This window comes from Triturus cristatus, chromosome 4_2 (assembly GCF_964204655.1).
Source record: "Triturus cristatus chromosome 4_2, aTriCri1.1, whole genome shotgun sequence".
NCBI classification, from domain to species: Eukaryota; Metazoa; Chordata; class Amphibia; order Caudata; family Salamandridae; genus Triturus; species Triturus cristatus.
The window spans coordinates 797,346,720-797,370,189 of record NC_140586.1 but is presented as its reverse complement, the minus strand read 5'-3'; the positions used below and the strand labels follow the sequence as shown (position 1 = coordinate 797,370,189).

General features: G+C 47.5%; 1 protein-coding gene across 3 annotated transcripts in view; it reads left to right on the top strand.

Annotated features, from left to right (window-relative positions):
- The window catches only part of LOC146835070 (vitamin D3 hydroxylase-associated protein-like), a 562,514-nt gene that overhangs the window by 463,668 nt on the left and 75,376 nt on the right, over positions 1-23,470 (top strand). For all 3 annotated transcript variants that reach the window (XM_085602734.1, XM_085602733.1, XM_085602732.1), the window contains one exon: positions 22,276-22,421. In XM_085602734.1, the coding sequence (XP_085458860.1) occupies positions 22,276-22,421 (146 nt within the window). The remainder of the gene's footprint in view (positions 1-22,275; positions 22,422-23,470) is intronic.

Below are 23,470 nucleotides of genomic sequence, written 5' to 3'. Positions count from 1 at the left end.
GATAGATCTGTTGCTTTATTTCTGTGATGCTGGTTTATCATCATGGTCCATACTAACTTTTAATTAATACAAATTTGCAATGCAAATTGGTCTCACATTTTCTTGAGTTAGAGGTTTTGGCGTTGTAAATGATAATGTCTTTTACTCATGTTATGAGTGTATGTATGTGGTGTGTAGTGGAATTATGTGGGTTGCATTGGAATTGTTAGTTGTGGGATGGTGCGGCCTGGTGTGAATTTGTGTAGTGGAATTATGTGCCAAGGTGTGCAGTGGAATTATGTGTTTAGTAATTATGTGGCATTGAGCTTTCTGGGATTATGTGGAGTTGGATTCTGTGTTATGAAGTGCAATTATGTGGAATGGTATTTTGTGTTGTGTAGTGGTATGTATTAGAGTTTAATTATTTTGTGTGCTGTTAAATTTGGTGGCATGATGTGGAATTGTGTGGCGTGGATGTATGTGGTAGTTATGGAATTGTGTGGTGTGGAGTGGATTTGTGTTGTGGAATTATATGGCATGGTGTGCAGTGGAATTCTGTGGATAGAAATTATCTGGTATTGTGCATCCTGGGATTATATGGAGTGGGATTGTGTGTTATGGGGTGTAATTATGTGGAATGGTATGTAGTGGGAGTTTAATTATGTGATGTGCTGTAGAATTTTGTGGCATGATGTAGAATTCTGTGGTGTGGAATGGATGTATGCGATGTGTTGTGTAATTGTGTTGTTGAGTTGAATAATGTGGTGTGGTTTGAAAATGTGTGGAGTTGAATTGTGTGGATAATTGTACCTTTTTGGTGACGCAAAAAACTAATAGGTAGGAGCTAAGCTCCAAGTCTGTATCTTGGGGTGTTAAAAAAAAAAAAGATCTAGGTTCAAACGGTTGAAGACTTTAGACAATGATCAACCATACAGGGAGAAATGTATCAGTCCCTAATATCCTTATAGAAACTCACTGATGATCATGTCAAATCACAACAGGGTATACGTTTATCTTTTTCTTCATGTATAAATGCCTATTACAGTGCATAAATTAAATATGCTTGCATGCAAACTTAAAAAAACAACCGACCTAGCTGGTCTTCAAACAGACCCTCAGTCTGAAATTATCATACCACGCACAAACATGTCTTATTGACAGGAAAACCTTGCAGAGGTGCAGCTGACAACTTGCCCTCATTTAGAGGTGGGCTTCCAGCTAGTGTCAGCGACGGACCAGGATGCACACCATTCTTTCTACTAACAAGTCAGTTTTGAGGAAGGTTTTAACATGGGAGAGGGCTATCCAGAAGATTCTGGTACATAGATAAATGTAAACCTTTCTTCATCTGAAATGTTAGGTGGCAGGAGGCTACTTAAATCAGACCAATGGATTTTGCAAACAATACAAGGGAACAAACTAGAGTTTAATTCCCACACGTTTCAGTTTAGGATTAGCTAATCCTCTGAACATCTAGTGATGATCAAACATTTTCTGATTTAAAGTAGAGCAAAATGAGGGGGGCGCTAGAGGGTGCACGGCAAAATGACCGCACCCTAGTGCAGCTCTGCCCGGCTGAGCCGCAATCCTACCATTATCTGCCCTAAAACGATGCATCTGCACCCCTTTCTGGGCTGGGCTGAGCTGTGTGGCCACTGGCCGGTGCGCGGGGTGTAGAGAAGTTTCAGCCACCACAGCACCTGAAAATGGGCCCGTGTTTGCACTGGCGAGCGCTTGCACAATGACACCCACTGCATGATCCTGAAGCGGAGCCTATTTCCTGGAGCCCCTGATGTGGGAGTTGAGTGCGGGTGTATGGCTCCCTGGTTGCGCTTCATTGTTGTGTCCTGACTCGCTTGGCTGCCTCCGGAGCAGGAACGACAGCAGCAGAGGAGTTGTGCGTGTGTGCACTGGTGCCTGCCATAGAGCCTGGGAGTGCGGAGCTGTGTGCGAAGTGGAGCGGCTGCCCGACTGGACTCCCTGTGGCCTGGGCGATACTGGAGGAAGCTCACTGCCGATCGATCTGCTCCCGGTGTCGTGGTAGTAAGTGGGGTGCGGTGCTGCCTGGGCCGTAGGCTGCAGCGGTGGGTAGGGGCCCTGGCAGGGTGTCGCGCTCTGCGAGCTGCGGTGGTTACCGGTTGGAGCGCGCACCGGGTGAGGTGGCTAGTGCTGGGTACTGGGCAGGCCTGGATTGCCGTATTGCCTGAGGCTGCCAGTGGAAGTGGGGAGATGCACTGTGGCCTAAGTCTGTACAGCAGTGCCTGGCCCCTTCTGCATACGATCCATTGTGGATTAGGCCCGCTTGGGGTCTGTATTGACTGGCTGCCACTGTACTACTTCAGCGCCTGGCTATATAATACCATCGGGGAGGACACTATCACACTAGGCCTTCATCGGCTACCTGGTGTAGTCCTGCACCTATCTGAACTGATCGCCAGTGGGACCTAAAACTCCAAGTTGTTATATTGTGTGGTAAGCTGCTTTGGGACCCTCCCTGCTGCGTGCCGCTTTTCAGTGTGTTTGCTGGATCTTGAGGTTCGGGCGCTGCATCGGGGTGGGCCTTTGTTTGTACCTGGTGCGCGCTGAACCTTTCCCTGCTGGCACTTGTCGGATCGGCCCCTCAGGTTTCAGTGTGCTGAGTAGCTCTCTGCTGGGACCCCTTGCATTAACAGCTCTCAATTGGAGTTGCGACTGTGGAGTGCATAATTCTTCGAGGTGTCCTAGTGTCCTAGTGCACAACCGGAATAGGAGGTGCCTCTAAGTGTGTTTGCAATGGGGAGAACTGAAAAAACCCAACCGCGCCTCACGTTTGAGGCCCGCAAAGCTGGTGAAACATCACAGAAGGCAGCCTCGGACTCGGAGGCTGATGCCCCAGACGACACCCCCCCCCCCTCTCGAAGCCACGCTGTTGGCAATGCAGCGCAGCCTTCAATCCATTGAGGGCATGATGGCCGCAGTGAATAACCGTCTTGATCACATGTCTGCGCAGCTGGAGAAGCAGAATGCCAGCATGGGGGAAGTTGAACAACGAGTCTCTGCGACGGAAGATGGGTTGAGTGAAGTTGCTGGAAAAGGTGCTAAATATGGGGAAGGTACTGTCCCTCATTCAAGAATGAGGATTTGGAAGCACGGTCCCGGCGCAATAACAGCAGGCTCACGGGACTGCCGGAGTCCACAAATGTGGGAAAAATGGAGACTTTCATGGAGAACCTCATCAAGGACATCTTTGGAACTGAGAAACTTTCCAGCATGTTTATCATTGAGCGGGCTCACCGCTCTCTTGCAGCGAGACCTGTCCCCTCCACTCCCATTAATAGCAAGACTATTAAACTCTAGAGACCGTGACACTATTTTGCGGACGGCCTGAGACAAGGATAACATTGAGCACCAGGGTAACACTTTGGCCTTTTTTCCGAATTTTACCGGGGCAGTGCAGTCTGCTAGAAAGGAATTTGGTGCAGTGAAAGATTATTTGCAATCTGAGGGTGTCCCATTTGCAATGTTATATCCCGCTCATTTACGCATAGGTCCAGACGCCAACTCTAAAATCTTCTCCAACCCCAAGGTTGCCCTCGAGCATGCTAAACAGCTGAAACGCAGGAGGCGTGAGTCCAGCACGGACCGAGAGGATGAGGACCAATAGGGAGATGTGTTGATTATTTGCTTTTATTGTAACTTCACTCTTTAATTCAGGATTGTATCATGCACACAATACTGCTAGTCATATACGTGTTTGCTTAGAGGTGTCTGTACTTCCTGGTGAGAGTGTGCTCAGGTTATGGTGTGCGCTGTGGTGGATGGGGATTGAAACTTTGGCACCGTTTCTAGACCTGCTCAGCCACCTCCTACTGGTTGGGGAGCTAGTAGCACTTTGCGTTCCCCAAATGAGTGTACCCCAAATGCAAATTTCTCATGTTTGGTTTTGTTGGGGATGGGTTTTACTAAGCTGGGATGGCTTTGGCAAGTTTGGGACGCTGAAGTGGGTGGGGGGGGAGTGCAACTGGGGTGTTCATGCCTGTATTGCATTTGTACTATGAATCTGCTGTTAAGTCATGTTATGTTACTTTGGACATACGATCACGATCCGGTAAAAAACATTCCCCGTACGACTCGTATCCGGTCTTGTTACCGTACGAATCGTACAAGTGCCGTACAAACTTCCAATTACGATTCGCATGGTAAAAAGTCCATACGAATCGCATTGGGAATTATTCCCCACACGTCCTCGGGTCGGAAAATGTGTCCGACACGTCCACGGACGATTTACCGTACAAATGTGAAAAGTGAAGTCCGACCGCGGAATTACGATCCATCCCGTGCATCCGATGTTACAACCGTATGGAAAAAACACCGTCCGCACCGAACTCCCATAGCAACCATGGAGACATGTGCCCGCATACGCGCCGAACACCCCCCCCAGCCCCCGTATGTACGCGCCGACCCCCCCCAGCCCCCATACGTTCGAGTCGAACCCCCCCAGCCCCTGTACGTTCGAGTCGAACCCCCGTGTATGTACACCCGTGTACGTGTTGAACCCCCCCGAGTATGTACACCTGTGTATGTTCGAGTCGTACCCCCACCCGTGTATGTACACCCGTGTACGTGTCGAACCCCCGTGTATGTACACCCGTGTACATGTCGAACCCCCCCGTGTATGTACACCCGTGTACGTGTCGAACCCCCCCGAGTATATACACCTGTGTATGTTCGAGTCGTACCCCCACCTGTGTATGTACACCCGTGTACGTGTCGAACCCCCGTGTATGTACACCCGTGTACGTGTCGAACCCCCCGGAGACTACGCGCTGGGGGTACGCACCGTACATACACGGGTGGGGGTACGACTCGAACGTACACAGGTGTACATACTCGGGGGGGTTCGACACGTACACGGGTGTACATACACGGGGGGGTTCGACTCGAATGTACGGGGGCTGGGGGGGTTCGACTCGAACGTACGGGGGCTGGGGGGGGTCGGCGCGTACCGGGCCACCTACTCTGGTCGTTTCGCGCCATACTTCGCTTTTCCGGCACTTTTCGGGTGCCGTAAAAATATTGCCGTCCGGACTGCTGTCGGTTCGAATCGTACTTCCTGGGTCGTGAAACGCTGCCTGACAGCGTCCCGACGTCACGTCGCAGCATTCCCGGTTCACATTCGTACGTGTATTTTCGTCGGTCGGTGTTTTTTACGATTCGTACGGAAATGGTGTTTCCGTGCGAATCGTAATTCCATGTTTGTAAAGTTTTACAACCGGGTACGAGTCGGACGGAGAAAACGCTCCGACCGACGGTTCGTACCCGGTTTTTACTGGATCGTAATCGGCACCATAGTGTTTGTATCAGTTTGCTGATGTATGGACGGTATGAGTGGTAGGATTGAGTTCGTCACTTGGAACGTGCATGGACTAAACACCCCTAAAAAAGTACGATCTGTTTTGGCGTACTTGGATAGAATGAAGGTGCAAGTGGCTTTACTTCAAGAGACACACCGCACTAAGGAATCGGCACAAAGAGGGTGTGCACGCTGGGCAGGTGTGAGAATTGCATCATCATACTCTACTTATTCTAGGGGTGTGATGACCCTTGTTAAAAAAGGGGTCCCCTTTACTATGGTTCGGACTGACACGGATGAGCATGAGCAAGGGGCAATAGTACATGGTCAATTGGGTGGCATGAGTGTGTTATTGGTCAATGTATATGGGCCAAACTCTGATGATCCATCGTTTTTTGCGGATGTATGGGCTGTATTTCTGGGTTCCCTCTGGCTTAGATAATTTGGGGAAGCGACTTCAATGTCTGTCTAAATGTCGCCTTAGACAGGGTTAGTAGTGGAACAGTGAAGCTTAAGCAGGCAGCGGAGACGCTATTGGGTATATTGGATGCTGGCAAACTGCATGATGTCTGCTCCCTTCAACACTCTGAGGGTAGAGAGATCACATTTGTATCCTTGGTACATGGGACTTGGTCCTGCATAGATTTCTGGCTTGTTTCATAGGTCGTTTGCACATGGGTGGTGAAGGTCGGGCATATGGCTCGAACACTCAGATCATTCTCCTGTGGTTCTTGAGTTACAGGTACCCACATGTGAGAGGCCACCCTTTGCATGTCGACTGCAGCAGACTGCGCAAACTAACCCGGTTTTTAAACAAACTATTGGCGAGGCAATTCGTAGCTTTTTTCGCAAAAATGAGGACTCAGTAGAAAGTGCTGGAGTGCTTTGGGAGGCATTCAAGGTGACCATCAGGGGGGGCTTGCATAGGCGTGTAGTCGGGAGTGTTGTGAGACCTCAGACGCAGAATACACAAATTGGCGACTGACATATCCACACTCGAGTGCGAGTACGAGAAAAATCCCTCTCCAAAGATGTTAGCTGCATTAACAGACCTTGTCACTGAACACAAAGAAACAGCTGACCAGGAGTTATTACACCAATCTAGATGCAGTACTGCCCGCGACTATGGGGTGAGGGGTCAATCAAGCTGTTCTTTGGTGCAGAAGCTAGCAGCGCCACATAGCCAGGAGTGTATTATGGAACTACTGGAAGACGATGGAGTCACACACTACTCAACTCCCGAGATTTGTGATATAGTCCTACAATTTTACACTAAACTTTACGCGACTAGGGGTGTAACACTGACTGAGGAGATAGACTGTTATCGCTGGGGTGGCTTTCCTATGCACACCGGGAATATATTTCGCAGCCATTTTATATCGAGGACGTTAAATCAGCTATAACGTCACAACCTACATGTAAGGCCGTGGGGTTGGACGGGCTCCCTAGCAAGTTTTATAAGACCTTTGTGGACGACCTCGCCACTAGGTTCCTTGCAGTATATGCGGAGGCATATGAGGAGGGGAGACCTTCCCTCAAAGAGGCCCTGCTGGTGACCCTGTTAAAACTAGACAAGACCGCCAATCGGTGTGACTCATATAGGCCCCTTTCAATCATTAATATAGATGCCAAGATCCTGACAAAGATGATAGCCAGCAGGCTTTAACCGCTGATCCCTCTCCTGGTCCTCCCGGACCAGTCGGGATTTGTGTCTGCCCGATCTACAACACATAACCTACACACAGTGTTTTCCACATTGCATTATTTTGCTCCAGATTTTCAGGCAGCGGCGGTGCTGCTCGATGCAGCAAAGGCTTTCGATTCCCTTCAATGGGGCTACATGTTCACGGTTCTAACCAGAATGGGTATTCCCTAGTTTTTTCTTCAATGGATCAAGGTGCTGTACACGGAACCTGTTGCTCGAGTACACGTTAATGGGTGGGTGTCTTCGGCTTTTCCCATAGAGAGAGGCACGCGGTAGGGGTGCCCCCTGTCGCCGATGCTCTTCTCGTTGGCACTGGAGCCTCTGGCTTGTAAACTTCGACAGAGGCATGCAGCAGCCGCACTACGCTTTCGGCAGAGACCACTCGTGGTCTCACTGCCTGCCGAGGACATGCTATTGTACGTTTGCGATCATGCCACTTTCTTGCCAGAATTGCTCCGAGAGTATGTTAAATTTGAGCGGTACTCAGGCCTAGGGATTAATTGGGCAAAGTCGGTGGTGATCCCACTGACATCTGGTGATGGTGGAGCTGGATTTAGCGCTAATGTGTACTCATGATCCAGTGAGGTACCTGGGGATATGGTTGCACAGAGATCCGGATAAGGTGATATCTGAGAACTATGGCCGAGCTATTACGCGGATCACTGAGCAGGCGGAATGGTGGGTGCGCTTGCCCCTCTCGCTCGCATTGCTTTCCTACCTTAGCTGCTCTATTTTTTTGTTAATATTGCAATTAAGTTGAATATTGTGCTGTTTAAGACGCTCCAGTCGGCAATACTCACATTTGTATGGGGTGGTAAGAAACCCAGATGCAGCTGGGATGTCCTGGTACAGCCATTTGATCGGGGTGGGTTTGAGGCTCCTGACCTCCGACTATATTATCTGTGTGCACAGGCGCAGTTCGCGCACTACTGGCAGTTTCCGCAGAGATTTCAACCTCGTTTTTCTATTGAATTGGATGCTGTTTTTCCAATGCCACTGCAGGCAGCAACTCTTTCTGGGTGTTCGGGAGGCCCTAGGACTGAAATTAATCCTGTGCAAAGTACTGCATGGGCATGGACAGTGGCGTCTGGTGACATTTGAAAGTGGTGCGGTGTAAAACCATTGTCGTACTTCACTTGCGGCAAGCGAGCTTAGCGAGCGAGCATGAACCACCTACTGGGGTTTCAGGGGGGTTCTTCCCCCTGGGAAAATGTCAAAAAAAGAGTGGGCAAATGGTGCATTTTCAAGCAAACCACAAGGTGTGAAGAACAGCTCAGTCAATACTACTGTTTAGAGTTGTGGGAGATAAGAACCCTTATAGAAGTTTGAAACATAATGAGAATGCTCTTGGAATATGGAACTAAATGAACAGCAATTTACTGGTACCAAGGTAGCACAGCTATTCTTAATCATACTGGATAGAACCACAAGCTAACATGTACAATACCATGCTTGACAGGGTGATGAATTTACTTGGACACTAGCGCTTAGGGAATGCTGTACAAATGTATTAGCATACCACTGCTGTTGTGTGCTACATTGCAGTGTTGGTGCGGTGTAGTGCTGTGTTATCTATTTAGTGGCCTCTTGCATAGGAGCTATTTAAACCCAGTAAAGAGTCAGCATTGAGCTTGGTTGAGCTTCGTGCCACTACCACTTGTCCATGCCAACCCAAGCAGACGGATGCCCAGCGCCTGCAATAGAGAGGGCAAAGAGGGAGGGCGCATTCACCAGTGGCAAGGCACCTTAACACAACTGTACAGATGATCAGGGCAGCCCGCACCAGGACAGACCACAATCTGTTAAGTAAAACCCCGGTGAGCCTCAAAAAGTGCACGCCTATGAGTCACTTGTAAGACGCATTACCGGCAATGTTAGCCTATGGCAGAAAAATGCACCTCGGAAACAGGGCCAGAATCCTCTTTCCCCTCCACCTACAAGCAAAATTCCACTTTCATCCACAACTAGACGTTCCCACCATAGCTCCCGACCCCTTCAACTCATTCCCGATTCAGTGGAATTAGCGTCCCAAAAACGTGCATTACCGTGACCTCCAAAAGGCCTAATATCGTTTCAAAACGCACTCAAAGTAGGCCCAAAACATCTACTTCCCCTCGATGAATTTTCTTCAGACCACTTGCAATCAAAACTAGAGGTTGCCAACTCTGATCCCAGCTAAGCAAATCCACCTAGAACACCCTCCAATTTCACCCCAAAAGTATGCAAAATTGACTATTAACATGGGCCCCTATGGCAGCGTTTTCCCGTTTTCGACATTGCTTAAAAACACCCTTCCCACCAATCCATTCCTGCAAAAATCACTACACACGTAGCAAACATCCCTACCTATCACTCACAGAACACGTTTTCCCTTCCAGCAACTGGAACCCCCTAAAAACCACTTCTCCACAAACCCCAAAACCGGGCCTTCACAAAAAAGCACTGCGTCGATCATCTTCAAACTTACTGGGACACTAGTTCCATCGATTTCCAACAATCTCACCAAGCCAGAACTCAGTGGATCCACTGGAAGGGGTATGACTTTTCACCCAAACATCCCCCACCCGCGAACCTTCAAAAACACCCAAAAATCAGCAGAAGGTGGCCAAATTAGAACCAAACCACACTCAAACCTTGCCAACTTCAATATACACCAACCTCAAACGGGACCTGAGCTCTAGACTCGGGGAACCCTACCAAATCTCAAGCCTAAACCCTAAAAAACCTGCCTCAACCCCAAAAACTGCCCTCAACCCACTCCTGACCCCTATCCCCCGAAGATGTACATTGACATCCATATGCACAGGACTACACGGCCAGGGTGGCAGCAGGGGAACAGTTGCCAGCACAAGGCGCAGGTGTGTGCCGCTTGATACCACGATGCCACTCACATGCCAGTGGGAGCAGTCCTGACACCAGTGCACGTACGTCATCCGGGGTACACCCATGGCACGTACGGAGGACTGTGAGGCAGCCCCGGTATAGGAAGGGCTATCTGCACAGCCCCAACCCCTCGGGAACGGGTGAGCAGTAAATATGTTAATAATAACGCACACACGCGAGCCCTTCGTTCCCGGCACGGGTGTGCTTCGAGGCTTCTTATATTCACTTATCCATTTAATTAATTATTGATTCGGTGAAAGTGTGCAACGTTCGAAAGTTTGTAAATTTACATGTACTTTTTTACACACGATTTATAAAAGTGTATAGAGTGTATAGATCTCTGGGCACAGCTCACCTACATAGGATGCTACACCCTGGTGTACAGCGCTCAGAGCACCCCTTACCTGCATGGGAAATAGACTCTAGTGTACAGAGCTCCGGGCACAGCTCACTTACATGGAACGTTATTCTCTTGTGTACAGAGCTCCGGGCACAGCTCACTTACATGGAACGTTATTCCCTCGTGTGCAGAGAAACCCTCACCTGCATGGCTGCGTGTCGCTACCTCCCTGTCCCAGTGGGCGAGCCAGTAATTCCCTGTCCTGCTGAGTATTTCACTCACTGTTCACTGTCCCAGCCTGCATGTCAGTACCTCTCTGTCCCAGTGCACAAGACAATATCTCTCTGTCCTGCTGCGTGTTTTACTGTTCCCCGTCTCAGCCTGCATGTCAGTAGCTCCCTGTCCCAGTGCGTGAGCCAGGACCTCTTTGTCCTGCTGTGTGTTTCACTGTTCACTATCCCAGCCTGCGTGTCAGTAGCTCCCTGTCCCACTGCGCGAGCAGGATCTCTCTATCCTGCTGCGTGTTTCACTGTACCCTGCCCAAGCCTCCCCGTCCCAGTGCGCGAGCCAGTGTCTTCCCGTCCAAGTATGGAAGTCAGCGCTTCCTTGTGAATCTGGCCACAGGGACACAAGTGCTGTGGAAGAATCCGATCATCTTAAGGGAAAGTGCACGCATCCAGAATTCCCCTCACAGTGCCAAGTTCCACGCGAACCGAAATCCAAGGCATGTGCTGTATAAAAGGTAGGCATCGCAGCACTGCCAGAAGAAAGCCTTAAGGTCATTACTGAATGGTGCAGCAGGGCCACTGCCTCAACAGTGCAGAAGGCAGTCGCAGCTCGCGCTCGCAATCCGTGCAGGGGTGGGGGCCGGGGGAGATTAAAAAAAATAAAGAAAGAAAGAAAAATTACCTGACCGGGACCGCCTCTGACTGCTCCTGGGCCGGGGTCCCGAGTTGGCGTCTTCAACGTTACCTCTTCTTCTACAGGGACAGCCACGTCACTGGAGTTGCAAACCCTCTCAGCCAATACTGACGCTACTCCAGCAGCACCAGGATTGGCTTAGCAGGGATACTCGCTGCCCGCCTGCCCATTAGGAGACCGAGGGTTGCGGCGTTGATCAACCCTCGCTCTTCTAATGCGCAGCCACCAGCCAGACTCAACACTAGTGCACATGACTGGGCTGGTCGGAAAAATTCTCCGACCTAAACCCAGCATGCGCACTTGTGCTGCTGCCTGCTGTGCGCTCCGTGCCATCCCTTGGGCTGACAATGCATGTCAGTCAGTATCAGGCGGAGCGCCCACCCCCTTCAGACTCTGAAGGGGGTGGGCGATCCGGCCTCATGCTGACTGATATGCATTGTCAGTTTACTTAATTCACAGCAACCGAGGGAGCTGCGGGCTCGGGCAGCATGTGGGTCAACGCCCCAGCGCCCTAATGGACACACCGCCATTGGGCTTGGAAGACGCTAGCTAAAAGGTCGCAGCTTCCTTACTTATACGCCCCACTGCTGCGGGAATTAGCGGCTGTCGGGATCACCTGGATGGGGGACTTGTATAAACAGGGTCAGTTCCGGTCTTTGCAGGATGTACAGGGGGGTAAGAATCGTGGATTTATGTTGAGTTTTGCTTACATCAGAGTCCGGCAAGCTGTTAGAGACATTTACCTGAATTATCAATGATGAACCTACAACTCTGCTGGCGCTGCAGGCGGTGCTGGCGGGGGAAGAGAGAAAGGGCCTAATCACCAAGTTATATAACACCTCCCTGCGCGAGCGGGAATTGAGGGAACACCCCTCGTACCTTAGATGGCACACTGCGCTGGGGTCCATTCTCACACTAGATCTTTGGAAAGCTTGCTGCGAGCTAACAGGTCGCCTCACGGCAAATTGTAATCTTCGCATCATCCACTTTAAATATCTACACCAGCTATAATATACCCCTCTACAACTCTGTAGGTTTGGTTTGCGCGAGTCTGCTTGCTGCGTGAGGTGTGGGCAAGCTGATGCTGATCTCCTGCATGTGGCATGGATGTGTGCAGGTATAGTTGCATTTTGGTCCAAGGTGGTGAGTGTGCTTACTGATATTGTGCTGGAACCTGTGCATTGTGCTCCAGAGGTCTGCCTCCTTGGATATGTGAAAGGTCTTAAGCCCTATAATCAACGTATAGTTGCGGTTTACTCTCTGTTGGCCAAAAGGGCTGTTGCACAGTGTTGGGGGGCGAAAACCACTCCAACTGTAAAAAAAATGGATCCGTGATTTACGTTACTGTAGAGACCAGTTGGGGGTCTATGCGGATGAACTACCCGACGCTTCACGCCCCAAAGATTTCTGGGCCCCACTTACTGTATACTTGTTGGCTCACCAAGATCTGATATAACCCGTATTACGCATGCCTTTTAGTGCTTGTGCAACAGTTGCTTTACTAGGAGAGTGCGGACCATTGAATATGTTTATACTACTTCACTCATGACTGTCTGTGATGTACAGGATTCCTCAAATACACAATGTATTGTCATCTGCTATGCCGGTGGGTGGGAGGGAGGGTTGTCTATTGCTGGATATTGCTATTTGACTCTCATCTCTATGTCTGTTACCATGTTTGTTGTAAACTAATAAACATATTTAAAAAAAAAAAAAATGAGCAAAATAACATAAATATTTCTTTTTTTAAATATGGCTATGCTCTTAAGTCAGCTCAAGATCATTAATCACTATGGAAGGTTCCATTAGGAAGCACAGGTGAAATCAGTTGCCATTTAAACTGTATTATCAAGGTGGCAACCCCTCTTGAGGCTAGTGGCTCACAGAAGAGGGCCATCATACATCAGTCACTATTGTTAAATCTTTTTATTGACAAAAGAAACCAACATAGAAGACTCTATCATAAAGTGACATAGTGCATAAGTACCGTAACCACATTAAATCTTCTTTGCAGTCCAACATCCCTATCACAATACAGTCCTTCAAGTACAACATGCTGACCAATGATATTACAGAGTCATGTCTTCTTGTACAGAGGGATCTAGAAACGGTTCACATAGCATTGCCCTCGGTTTGTTCCATTCACCTCAGATCTTGGTCCATTTCTGGGGGCAACCCCTCCCTTCATAAACCACTCTCTCTGTCTGCATACACCTGTCCATATCCGTTTCCCAATCATGGAGTTTGGGTATCGTGTTGCCCCTCCAGGTTCTGGCTATATTTCGTTTCGCTACAACATTCCCAAGGGTGACCCAGATTCTTTCCTTTGCCGTCACGTCAGTTGCATCCCATACTTTTAAAGGGCGAAGTCGGGGGTGACTTCCACACTTTTTCTGCAAACTTCCAACATTTTTGCGGTCACTTTACTCCAATACAGCCGTATACTTGGGCACTCCCACCACTGATGGAAGTACGTGCCAACTTGCCCACATCCCCGGGGACACTGCGGGGAACCCAGAATGCCCACCCCAGCTAAAGGGATGCCTGTATAATAAATTCTGTGGAGGAGCTTAAGTTGGACCAATTTAAATCTGGAATGCACCGCGACCTCTCTGGGAGATGCCAATGCCTCCTGCCATTTTTCATCATCCAGATCTCCCACATCCTACTCTCACTTTGCACAGACCTTCCCCAAAGCATCTAGAGAGTTGTTTAAAATGTTCTTGTAGGCCAAGGAGATTACTTTCTCCTTCAAATAATTATCTAGTAGTCTATCTTCTAGGGGCGAGGCTGCTGGGAGGTCTGCTCCCACGGAGACGGCCTTATACAATGCGCTGCACACCTGTAAGTATCGATAAGTTTCCCCTGGATTAAGATCATGTTGATGCTGTAGATCACTAAATGTGACCACCCTGCCCTTTGCCCACAGGTCACCTACCCTTGAGAGCCCAATGAGATCCCAACTACGAAACCTGGAACTATGAGCCAAGAGCCCTAGTTGCTCAGAGTCGAAGAGAGGGGTGTCAAGGCTAATCTTATTCTTACAACCCAAGGTGGCAGTCACAGCGTGCCACAGTGCCACCGTGGTAGCAGTCGGCGTGAATACCGGGGCATTTCTCCACTCCCCATAGAGTGCTCGTTGGTAAGAACCATTTGCCTTATTATATCTATCCATCCTATAAGCAGGTTCATCAATCACCCAGTGCATCCAATGATTATTGACCGCTAGTTGTGATGCCCAATGTTAATGTTAAGGTTAGTGGGATTTATAAAGCGCACAAATACCCGGGGGTGTCTTGGTGCTTGAGACTCTTGAGTGCCGGCAGAACAATGCCCCCGTCATACCAGCCCTTCGTGAGCTTAGTCAAAGAGATACAGGGGTTTTCAGCATTCCACAATAGGGTCCTGACCTCTGATTCTACGGCCTGAAAGTATTTAGATGGATTGGGAAAGGGCGTATTTTGTAATGCGTAAACAAATGGAGGCAGCGCCATACTTTTATATAGAGCCACCCTGCCCAAGAGCGTGAGGGGCAGCGACTTCCAGTGTTGTACATCGGCCTGTAGACAGCGCAGAGGCGGGACCAAAATATTTTCATAAAAGACCGCCGAGTCCGTCGTGACAACAATCCCTAAATAATGAAAACCCTCTATAACTGTTTTGGCACCTCAATGAGTGGGTAGTCTGCTATCACTCCCAGCAAGAATATAGATTGAGGACTTACCCAATTCATGGTATAACCAGAATATTTCTAGAACAGGGTGAATTTGTGGAGTATTCTATGGATGGAATGATAAGGCCGGTCCAGATACAATAAGATGTCATCTGCATAAAGGGAAATTCTATCTTCCCAACCCGGCGTCCAGTTCAAGCCTCTGATGCGGGGGTCACCTCTAATCCAGATTGCCAATGGCTCAAGGACCAAGGCAAATATGAAAGGTGAGAGCGGACATCCCTGCCACGTCCCGCTATGCAGGGTGAAGGATGCTGAGTGACCCCTGTTGACCGTCACTCTTGCCAAGGGTTCCGAGTACAGCAGCTGAACAGAAATATCAGGCCAAAGCCGTAATGTCTTAATGCCGCAAAGAGATAGGGCCATTCTATCAGATCAAACGCCATTTTGGCATCTAGCGACATAATTACAGCATCCTCTTGTATAGTCTGGGCTCTACCTAGGACTCAATGAAGCCTCTGCAGATTGAGCGCCGTGTTCCTGCCCGGCATAAATCCGCACTGATAGGGATGAATTAATTTATGGAGCAAACGCGTGGCCTGAATCTTTGCCAATATTTTCACTTCCGGATTTAATAACAATATTGTCCGGTACGACCCACACTGATCTGGGGGATTGCCATGTTTATGAATCACTACCACATCTGCCAGTCTTTGGGCCTCAGGAAGGCAGCCAGTTACCACGCTTTCTTAATGCATATCAATTAAGTAGGGCGTAATGGTAGATGCGTTGATTTTAAATAGTTCGATTGGAAGACCACACGGTTCCATCGCCTTTCCAGATTGTAAGTCACCAATTGCCTTGGTAACCTCTTCTCTGGTCAAATCCAGCTCGAGCTCCTCCACCTCTGCATCTTCTAATACTGAGAGTCTTGGGGTGGACAACAACTCCCCTGCTTTGACCCCTGAGTATGCGCTCTCGGATGAGTATACTGCTTGAAATTACTCTGCAAATGCCCCTGCTATGCTGTTCCTGTCCGTGAGGCGATCCCTGCCCTCTGTGACAATCCCAGAGATCCACCTGGAGGCCTGTTCACGTCGGTCCAGCCATGCCAAAAGCTTGTTTGCCTTATCTCCTATTTCATGAACTTGACACTGCGTGGCTTGATAGTAAGCCCTAGCTGCCTCTGAGGCGATATCTCTGTATTCCTTCTGTTTAAGAAGCAACTTATGTTTGTGTTCGGGGGACAATACAGTCACTAGGTCCTCTTCCAGTTGGGTTATTTTGCTTTCTAGATCCAGCAGTTGTTTATGCTATTCTTTTTTATGCCCAGCTACCATAGATACACCCTGACCCAAAATCACAGTTGTGTACGCTTCCCACAGCGTGGAGGCCGATTTCAATGAGCCCACGTTTTCTTTGAAATACGTTACTGTCATGTCAATTAGGCCCTCCCGTACCTTAGGGAGCTTGAAATACCAGGGATTGAGCCGCATCTCACCGCGATGCTCGGAAGGACAATCGCCATATGTAGCTATCACCGGGGAGTGATCAGAAATTCCTCTAGGGAGGAGACCCTCCCCACTAAACAGGGAAAGTTGGTCCGACTTGCAGAATATATATTCTATTTGGGACAGACTCCCGTGTGCCCCCGATTGAAAGGTGTATTGGAGGGAGGACGGATTTTGGGCTCGCCAGAGGTCCAGCAGGCCTATTGCCATCAAGAAATCTCCAAGCCCTTTCCCCGCTGGCTCATCCGGCCTGGCAGGCCGCCTGTCTATTTCACCATTTAATGCTGCATTACAATCACCCCCAAGGAGCAACTCACCCTCAGGCAAATTGAGCAGATGTGTACCCAAATCAGTAAGTGTTGGATGGTGAAGTCGAGGTGGAATGTACAATGAAGTGATGTTAATTAGTCGCCCCCCCCCCCCCAGGTACCCGTCAGCGTCACAAACCTACCCAAGTGGTCGCGTGTAACAGTTTGGACCTGATAAGGGGAGGACTTACGGAGAAGAATTCCTACCCCCCCTGGAACCCTTGGTGTAGCCTGTATTCACCACTAACTTATACCCCCACCTATTCAAAGTGCAGAATGTGGAGCCTTGTATGTGCGTTTCCTGCAGCAGGAAAACATCAGGGGCCTGCCTCTTTAAGTCTTCAAAACAATCCCTCTCTTTATTTCATCCCCAACCCCATTCACATTCCATGAAAGCAATTTAAGTCGGTCTAGTCGCCCAGGCTGTTTCAGTTGACTAGCCATTTATGTGACGTAATGAAGTCCCCACTTCATTACGTCACATAAATGGCTAGTCAACTGAGGCTCAGAGCCTGGATCAAGGACTCATACAGTAACATACCCCCCTTCTAACAAGTAAGAGGAGCTGCAACATTGTCAAACAAGTCACGTATTCTAGTGTCAGACATTCTATTACCAAAATAGGTACCTTTCTTGCACTGTAAGCGAACAATATTGCAAATGAAATTAGGCATGCAACAATAAAACAACAAACCCCTAAGAATCCATCCGCCCTCTCCCCCCTCCCTGCCTCCCTCCAACGTGGACTCCAAACTGCCCACTCCCCAAAAGTGCAAAGCGCCTGTTTACCCCACCCTTTAAACTATTGTAGAGGGAATGTGGCCCCGCCAACCCCAGCCCAAGGTCTTATACTACCCCAATTCCGACCAGAAATCCCATATAGGATGGCTTGTGACCGCTCCCGCCGGGAAGCAGTCCAGGTCTCATGGTAAGAGACATGAAGCTGTAGCACACTAACAGCCAGAATATACATGGCCCAACAGTCAACAAGACACCACCCTTTTCAGAACAAATAGGCACATGCGTCAAAAGAAAAACCGGTCTCAAACGGGCAGATTGTCAGAATCTGCCCCTTTGCGACCGGTATTTTTGCATTTGGGATGCATCATCCCAAATGCAAAAATCACAATTTAAGTTATCTCTAAATTGCGATTTCTTAAATTGCGATTGCATTTAAGGAATCGCAAATTGAGATTCCTTAAATGCAATGCATTAAAGTAATACAATTAGCGATTTCGCTAATAAGGGGCGCAAATTACCATGAAGTAGAACGTCATGGTAAATGCTAAGCCTTTGAAATGCTATTGTGCATTTTTCAAAGTTTCATGTTCCGCACACACATGCCTTTAGGGCATGTGTGTGCGCAACATATGTGCACAGATCAATTTCAGGGGTGCAACAGGGTGTCCTTTTGACACCCATGCACCCTGAAATTTCATGCGCACTTTGTGAGTACCTATTGCAATTTCCCATTCAGTCCTATGGGCCTGTAGGACCATAGGAATGAATGGGAAGCCTTTCCTTATTTGCCCGGTCACTATAGTTGAAAATTCTGGCTATGAGAGGGCGTGGAGGGGCACCAGGTTTGGGAGGACCACCTGGCACCCTATGGGCCCTTTCCACATAGAAATATCGGGTAAGCGAGCGTGGCTGCAGATGATTCTGAATCAGATCTTCACCAAAGAGGTCCTCTGCCTGGTCCTCCCTCGGTTCCGGCACACCCAGGATGAGGACGTTGTTCCTGCGTGCCCTCCCCTCCTGATCCTCCAGCCGGGCTTCCATCTCCCTCGTCGCAACTTGAAGTTTCTTAACTTCAAAACTCCGATTCACCCCTTCCCGCTCCGAGTGTCTCGGGGTCTCGGAGAGCACTGGGCACAGCAATCCTGGGTTTTTTGCAGGATATTTGACGGATTTACTCGTAGTTTCAGGCCGGCAGGATACAGAGCTCTACTCGAGCACCGCCATCTCGGTTGCCGGTCGGCCACGCCCCCCATCAGTCACTAATATTCAGCGAAAAATAATTATTAACACATTGTTGGGAGAAGAAAATAATATCTAGGGTAAAATTACCATATTTTGTCCAGAACTAGGGAGTATAAAATATCTCACCTAGAGTGAAAATTCTTGTTGGACACATAATTTTGCTGAAGGCAGCAACGTTTGGTGCTACATTGGGCAGTACAAATTGCAAGATTGCAGACAACTGGCAAGGGGCACAATCCATTATATCCAATCAGCAATGCGCAAACAACCATTCAATAAACAAATGCCTAATTTCATTGAACTGCAAGTAAACACCTTGGATTTCATGAGGGCAGTGAGAAAACATCATTTGACTTTCTGTTGGTAGTTTATGGCAGATTGTAGACCTACATGGGGGGGGGGGGGGTAGATCAATATTAATATATGCACTGCCTGATAATCAACACTTGTTCTTTCAGGAAATGGTAGGGTCCTAAAAGAGGGCTACTGATTTATTTCTCCAGCACTGGCACTTGCGGTTCTGCTATAAAAGTATGATGCATGCTAGGATTTGTACACACTTGGTATAGGATGGGTGGTTTGTTACAAACACACCAGCAGGTTATGGAGAGACGCCTTGCTGAGTGCTTCACTGCAGATGCACATGGCTCGCAGAAAGAGGTGACTGACAAGAGCTGGCCCAGCAGGCAGCTGCCTCACATCACACACAGAGTCCGGGGTCTCTCCCGTCAGCTGGTGCTCACAACCCAGTGTGCAGAGAGCCCTCTCTCACCTGCTGTGCACACTCCCCGTGCACAAGAAGCTGGTCCACAAAGAGCCATCCGGACCTGCTGGTGCACACTCCCGGTTCACAAGAAGCTGGTGCACAGAGAACTTTCCCTGCCTGGTGGTGCACACTTCCCGTGCACAAGAAGCTGGTGTAACCTTCCCTGCCTGCTGCTGCAAACAGTCTGGTGCATGACAAACTTGCACAAAAGCCATTCCGATCTGCGGCACACCACTCTTGAGAAATGTACTCCCAGAGGCCTCCATCCAACCTGCTGCACGCACCGCTGAGAGGGGGTTGCTAAACCAGCGAGAGGGCACCTCCAGCCTGTATGTTTTTGTCCACATGTCGCCTTTCCAGTTCTAACCTAAGGAGAGACAAGTCGTCCCAGAGAGAGCTGGGGCAGCCTGCTCCCACACAAGGGAAGGAAGCGCTTGGCTGATCTAAGACCTCCCGGCGCAAACCCAGGGAAGAGAGCAGCTGGTCAGGGCGAACCTCTCCACTGCATATCTTGTTCAGTGGAGGTCTGGCCTGAGGCACCCCCACCACCTCCTGCTTGGGTTAAGAGGAGCTTTGCCAGAGAAATACACCCCGGACGGGGGTTACCAACACTGGGGGCATGCCTTCCCCTTTGCCCCAGCGAGCCTGTAGTCAGGTAATGTCCGATGCCTCCTTTGCTCCAGTGTTTCAGACCACTCTGATTGTTATGTGTTGGCTCTGTTTTCGCTTTTCATATATATAAAAACAATTCGTATTATCCCGTCTTCCCCTCACATTCACCGTAGACCAATATATTTTAGGAAAATAACTTTTTTTTAAAAATTAAAGTCATATCTTAAGGGGGCTCACCCCCGAAGTAGACTCGGCACATCTGTATTTTAACCCAGCGATGAGCAAATCCATGTTTCCTGTAAAATCCATTCACATGCAAATGAAACAAGCGGTCGAGATTGTCCTGGCACCTCCAAAAGTGAAAGCACTCACAGTGCGCTGAAAGTAAACAAAGCACGCTATCCTGCCTGAAGTAGGAAACACTCACAGAATATAGGGGCATATCAACAAGGGCTTTATCTCTGCTTTTTTGGCTTTAAAAGCCAAAAGAGCAGAGATAAAACTAGCACCCTATCAACAACAGGGTGCTAACACGCAAATTTGCATGTTAGCACCCTTTTACTCTACGCTTCCCCTTGCATCTCTAATGAGATGCAAAGGGGGCGTTCCAGAGTAAAATAATAGGAGAAATGTCGCTAAGCGACATTTCTCCTATTATCAAGAATGTCGCTAACCCTGTTAGAGACAAAAAAGCAGCGCTAACCGCGGTTAACGCTGCTTTTTTACATCTGCTAATTTTCAGACTTAGCCATGATATCCTATGGAAGGAGGATATCATGGCTAAGTTTGCCTGTCCCTATCAACAAGGTAACGTGTGATTATCGCTGGGTTTCCAGCGATAATCTCACGTTAGCCTGTTAGCGTGTAGATTTTTATCGCTATTGAGATAAGCGTTGCTAATAGCACGCTATCTCAGCGATAAAAACTCACGCTAGCCGGCGATAATTATCCTCACGCTAAGAGCGCTGAGCAATAATTATCGCCGGTTGTTGTTGATATTCCCCATAGTGCTTACGGTGTAGGAACCGAAGTAAAGGGGCCAGAAGCCATGGGAGGAATCAAATGACGACACGGCCGTACTAAGGAGGGACTAACAAGCCTATTTAGAAACCAGAAGCCAACATTTACAAAGGACAAAGACACACGCCAAAGACAAATATGGGCATGGTAGTGGGCGTGGCTTCTCTCTTGTACTGAAATACCACAGATCTTCCCTAGACCAGCACTTGCGCGCCGATTCTAGGCTCGACCTAAAAATGGGCTGTTATCTATTGTAATGTAATGAAACATGCAGCAACCTGCTTTTGCCTCAAATATAGCCTTGCATTTCAAATTAAAATGTGGACAAGTCTAAAAAGCTTTTGGTCCACTTCCTGTAGGTCAGGTCAAGGGTTATTAGAACAAATTACTCTGCTCATGTTTTGCCCTGGTACTAAACTTCAATTTGCAGTAAGCAATGCTGTATTTCTCAGCACTGGAATTGAGCCTTAATCAGCTGGTTAGTGGTTGTGAAAGGTATCTCTGAGCCAAAACTCTATCCACCATGAATAATAGCAAATTATTCCGACGATGCCTCAGTATACTGTGTCAGCACCAGGACACATGCAGCAGCACCAATTCACATTCAAGCTCCTAGGGTAGTCTACCAAATAGAACCCATTTTTATCAACTTTAGAATAAGGAAAGATTGAAACATAACCTTATAAAGTGTAAGCAGCTGATTGTGCAGGAGATGCATAAATTACAGGATTGTAACTGTTCACCTGCAAGTTATACGAGGATCTCTAAAATAAAAGCAGAAACCACATAGGTATCTTATGTGGAACAGAAGCCTGTGACCGACACGTATAGACAGCACTCTGCTGGAAACACGCTAACTCTTGGAGCTATTTTCTGATGATTCAAACTTGTAACCAGCACCTGCAGAAAGATCTCTCTAGCCAGTGTATTAATCGCCTTAGTTATATTTATTACTGTTAAACATTGCTGTTTGCTGTGTACACATACATCTATGCCATGGACATGCAGCCTGTTCTACCACTTCCTCTCGCCACCACAATTTTGGTTTCAAGGGTGCATTTTTTCTGTTTCCTGCACTGCACCTCTCTACTGCTCATAGTATAAAAGGGGTGAACAGATTATTGCAGAGTTGGTAATCTTTATGTTCTATGTCCTACAATATCTAAAGTACAGTGACTGCATTTTTACAGAGTAGGACATGCAATTTCTTTACTGTGTAGTTTATTTCTCTTTCTTTTACAGCTCCCGTTTGCTATACAGTGCTGTTCAATATCCTGAACTTCCCTGCTGGTGTGGTACCTATCGGTAAAGTGACGGAGGAGGATGAGAGGCAGATGAAGAATTACGGAAGTGGCTATGATGATGAGTGGGACAAGCTGATGAAAAAGGTCAGTGTATATCTATTGCCTTAATTCCTGGGACCAACCCGAGCCCAACATCTGGGAACAGCTTCTGATTCCTGACTTGCATTTCTGTGCACCTTTGAAGCAGGCAGTGCTGCAGCAGGGTTATTACTCTTTGGGGTGTTTTATCAAACTATCAAAGAGAACATATTGCAATATATATCACAACTAAGAATACTATAATCTTGTAACAAATATTGCTGTTTATAATATTGTTGTGTTAAATGTTGATTTTTAATTTTTGACATGTGTTTACATATAATATATTTTATTTAAAATTGCAAAACATTTTAGCAGTGAGATGTGTGGTTTATAGGGGAGTAGAGTGTGGGTTATTTAAATTTAGATTTTTTTATTGTGTTTAACTTTTAAATGTATTTGTAATGTTTATGAATTATGTATTTACATATATTTATTTGTTTAGGTTGATCCATTTTTAAATTGATGTACTTTCTTTTAAATATAATGTTTACATTTTTTTTTAAAGTATATTTTAAAATGTGTTTAAATATAAACACATTTTAAAATATAATTTAGAAGCAGGATGTATGGTTTGTAGGGGAATAGTGTGCAAAGTTTTTAAACTTAAAATGTTTATAAAAAATATGTTTTAGATAAATAGGTTTTTTTTTTTAAATTTATTTATATGTAATAAATGTGTCTATGAGCTTTTACACTGTTTGTAATTTTTATATTATAATATTTTAAAATATTTATATATGGGGTTATTTTTTGGGGGAAATGTAATATATCATTTTTTTTTTAATTAATTAACATAGAAATATTTGGAGAGCCCCTATCCCAATAAGCCCCTCTCCTCCAAGATTAGCAGAGATTGACAAATTAAAGAGCAACTCACAAGGTGGAGATATGGTAATTCTCATTTGATTAATACATCTCCCTTCAAAGAAATAAACTCCCCCAGCAACTCACAGCTTGGGCTCCCGAGTTCGCCACCACGTTCAGACCAGAATATAGGAAGATTGAATAGATTTTCCTGTGAGAATATGGTTTCCATCTCTTTGAGTGTAACT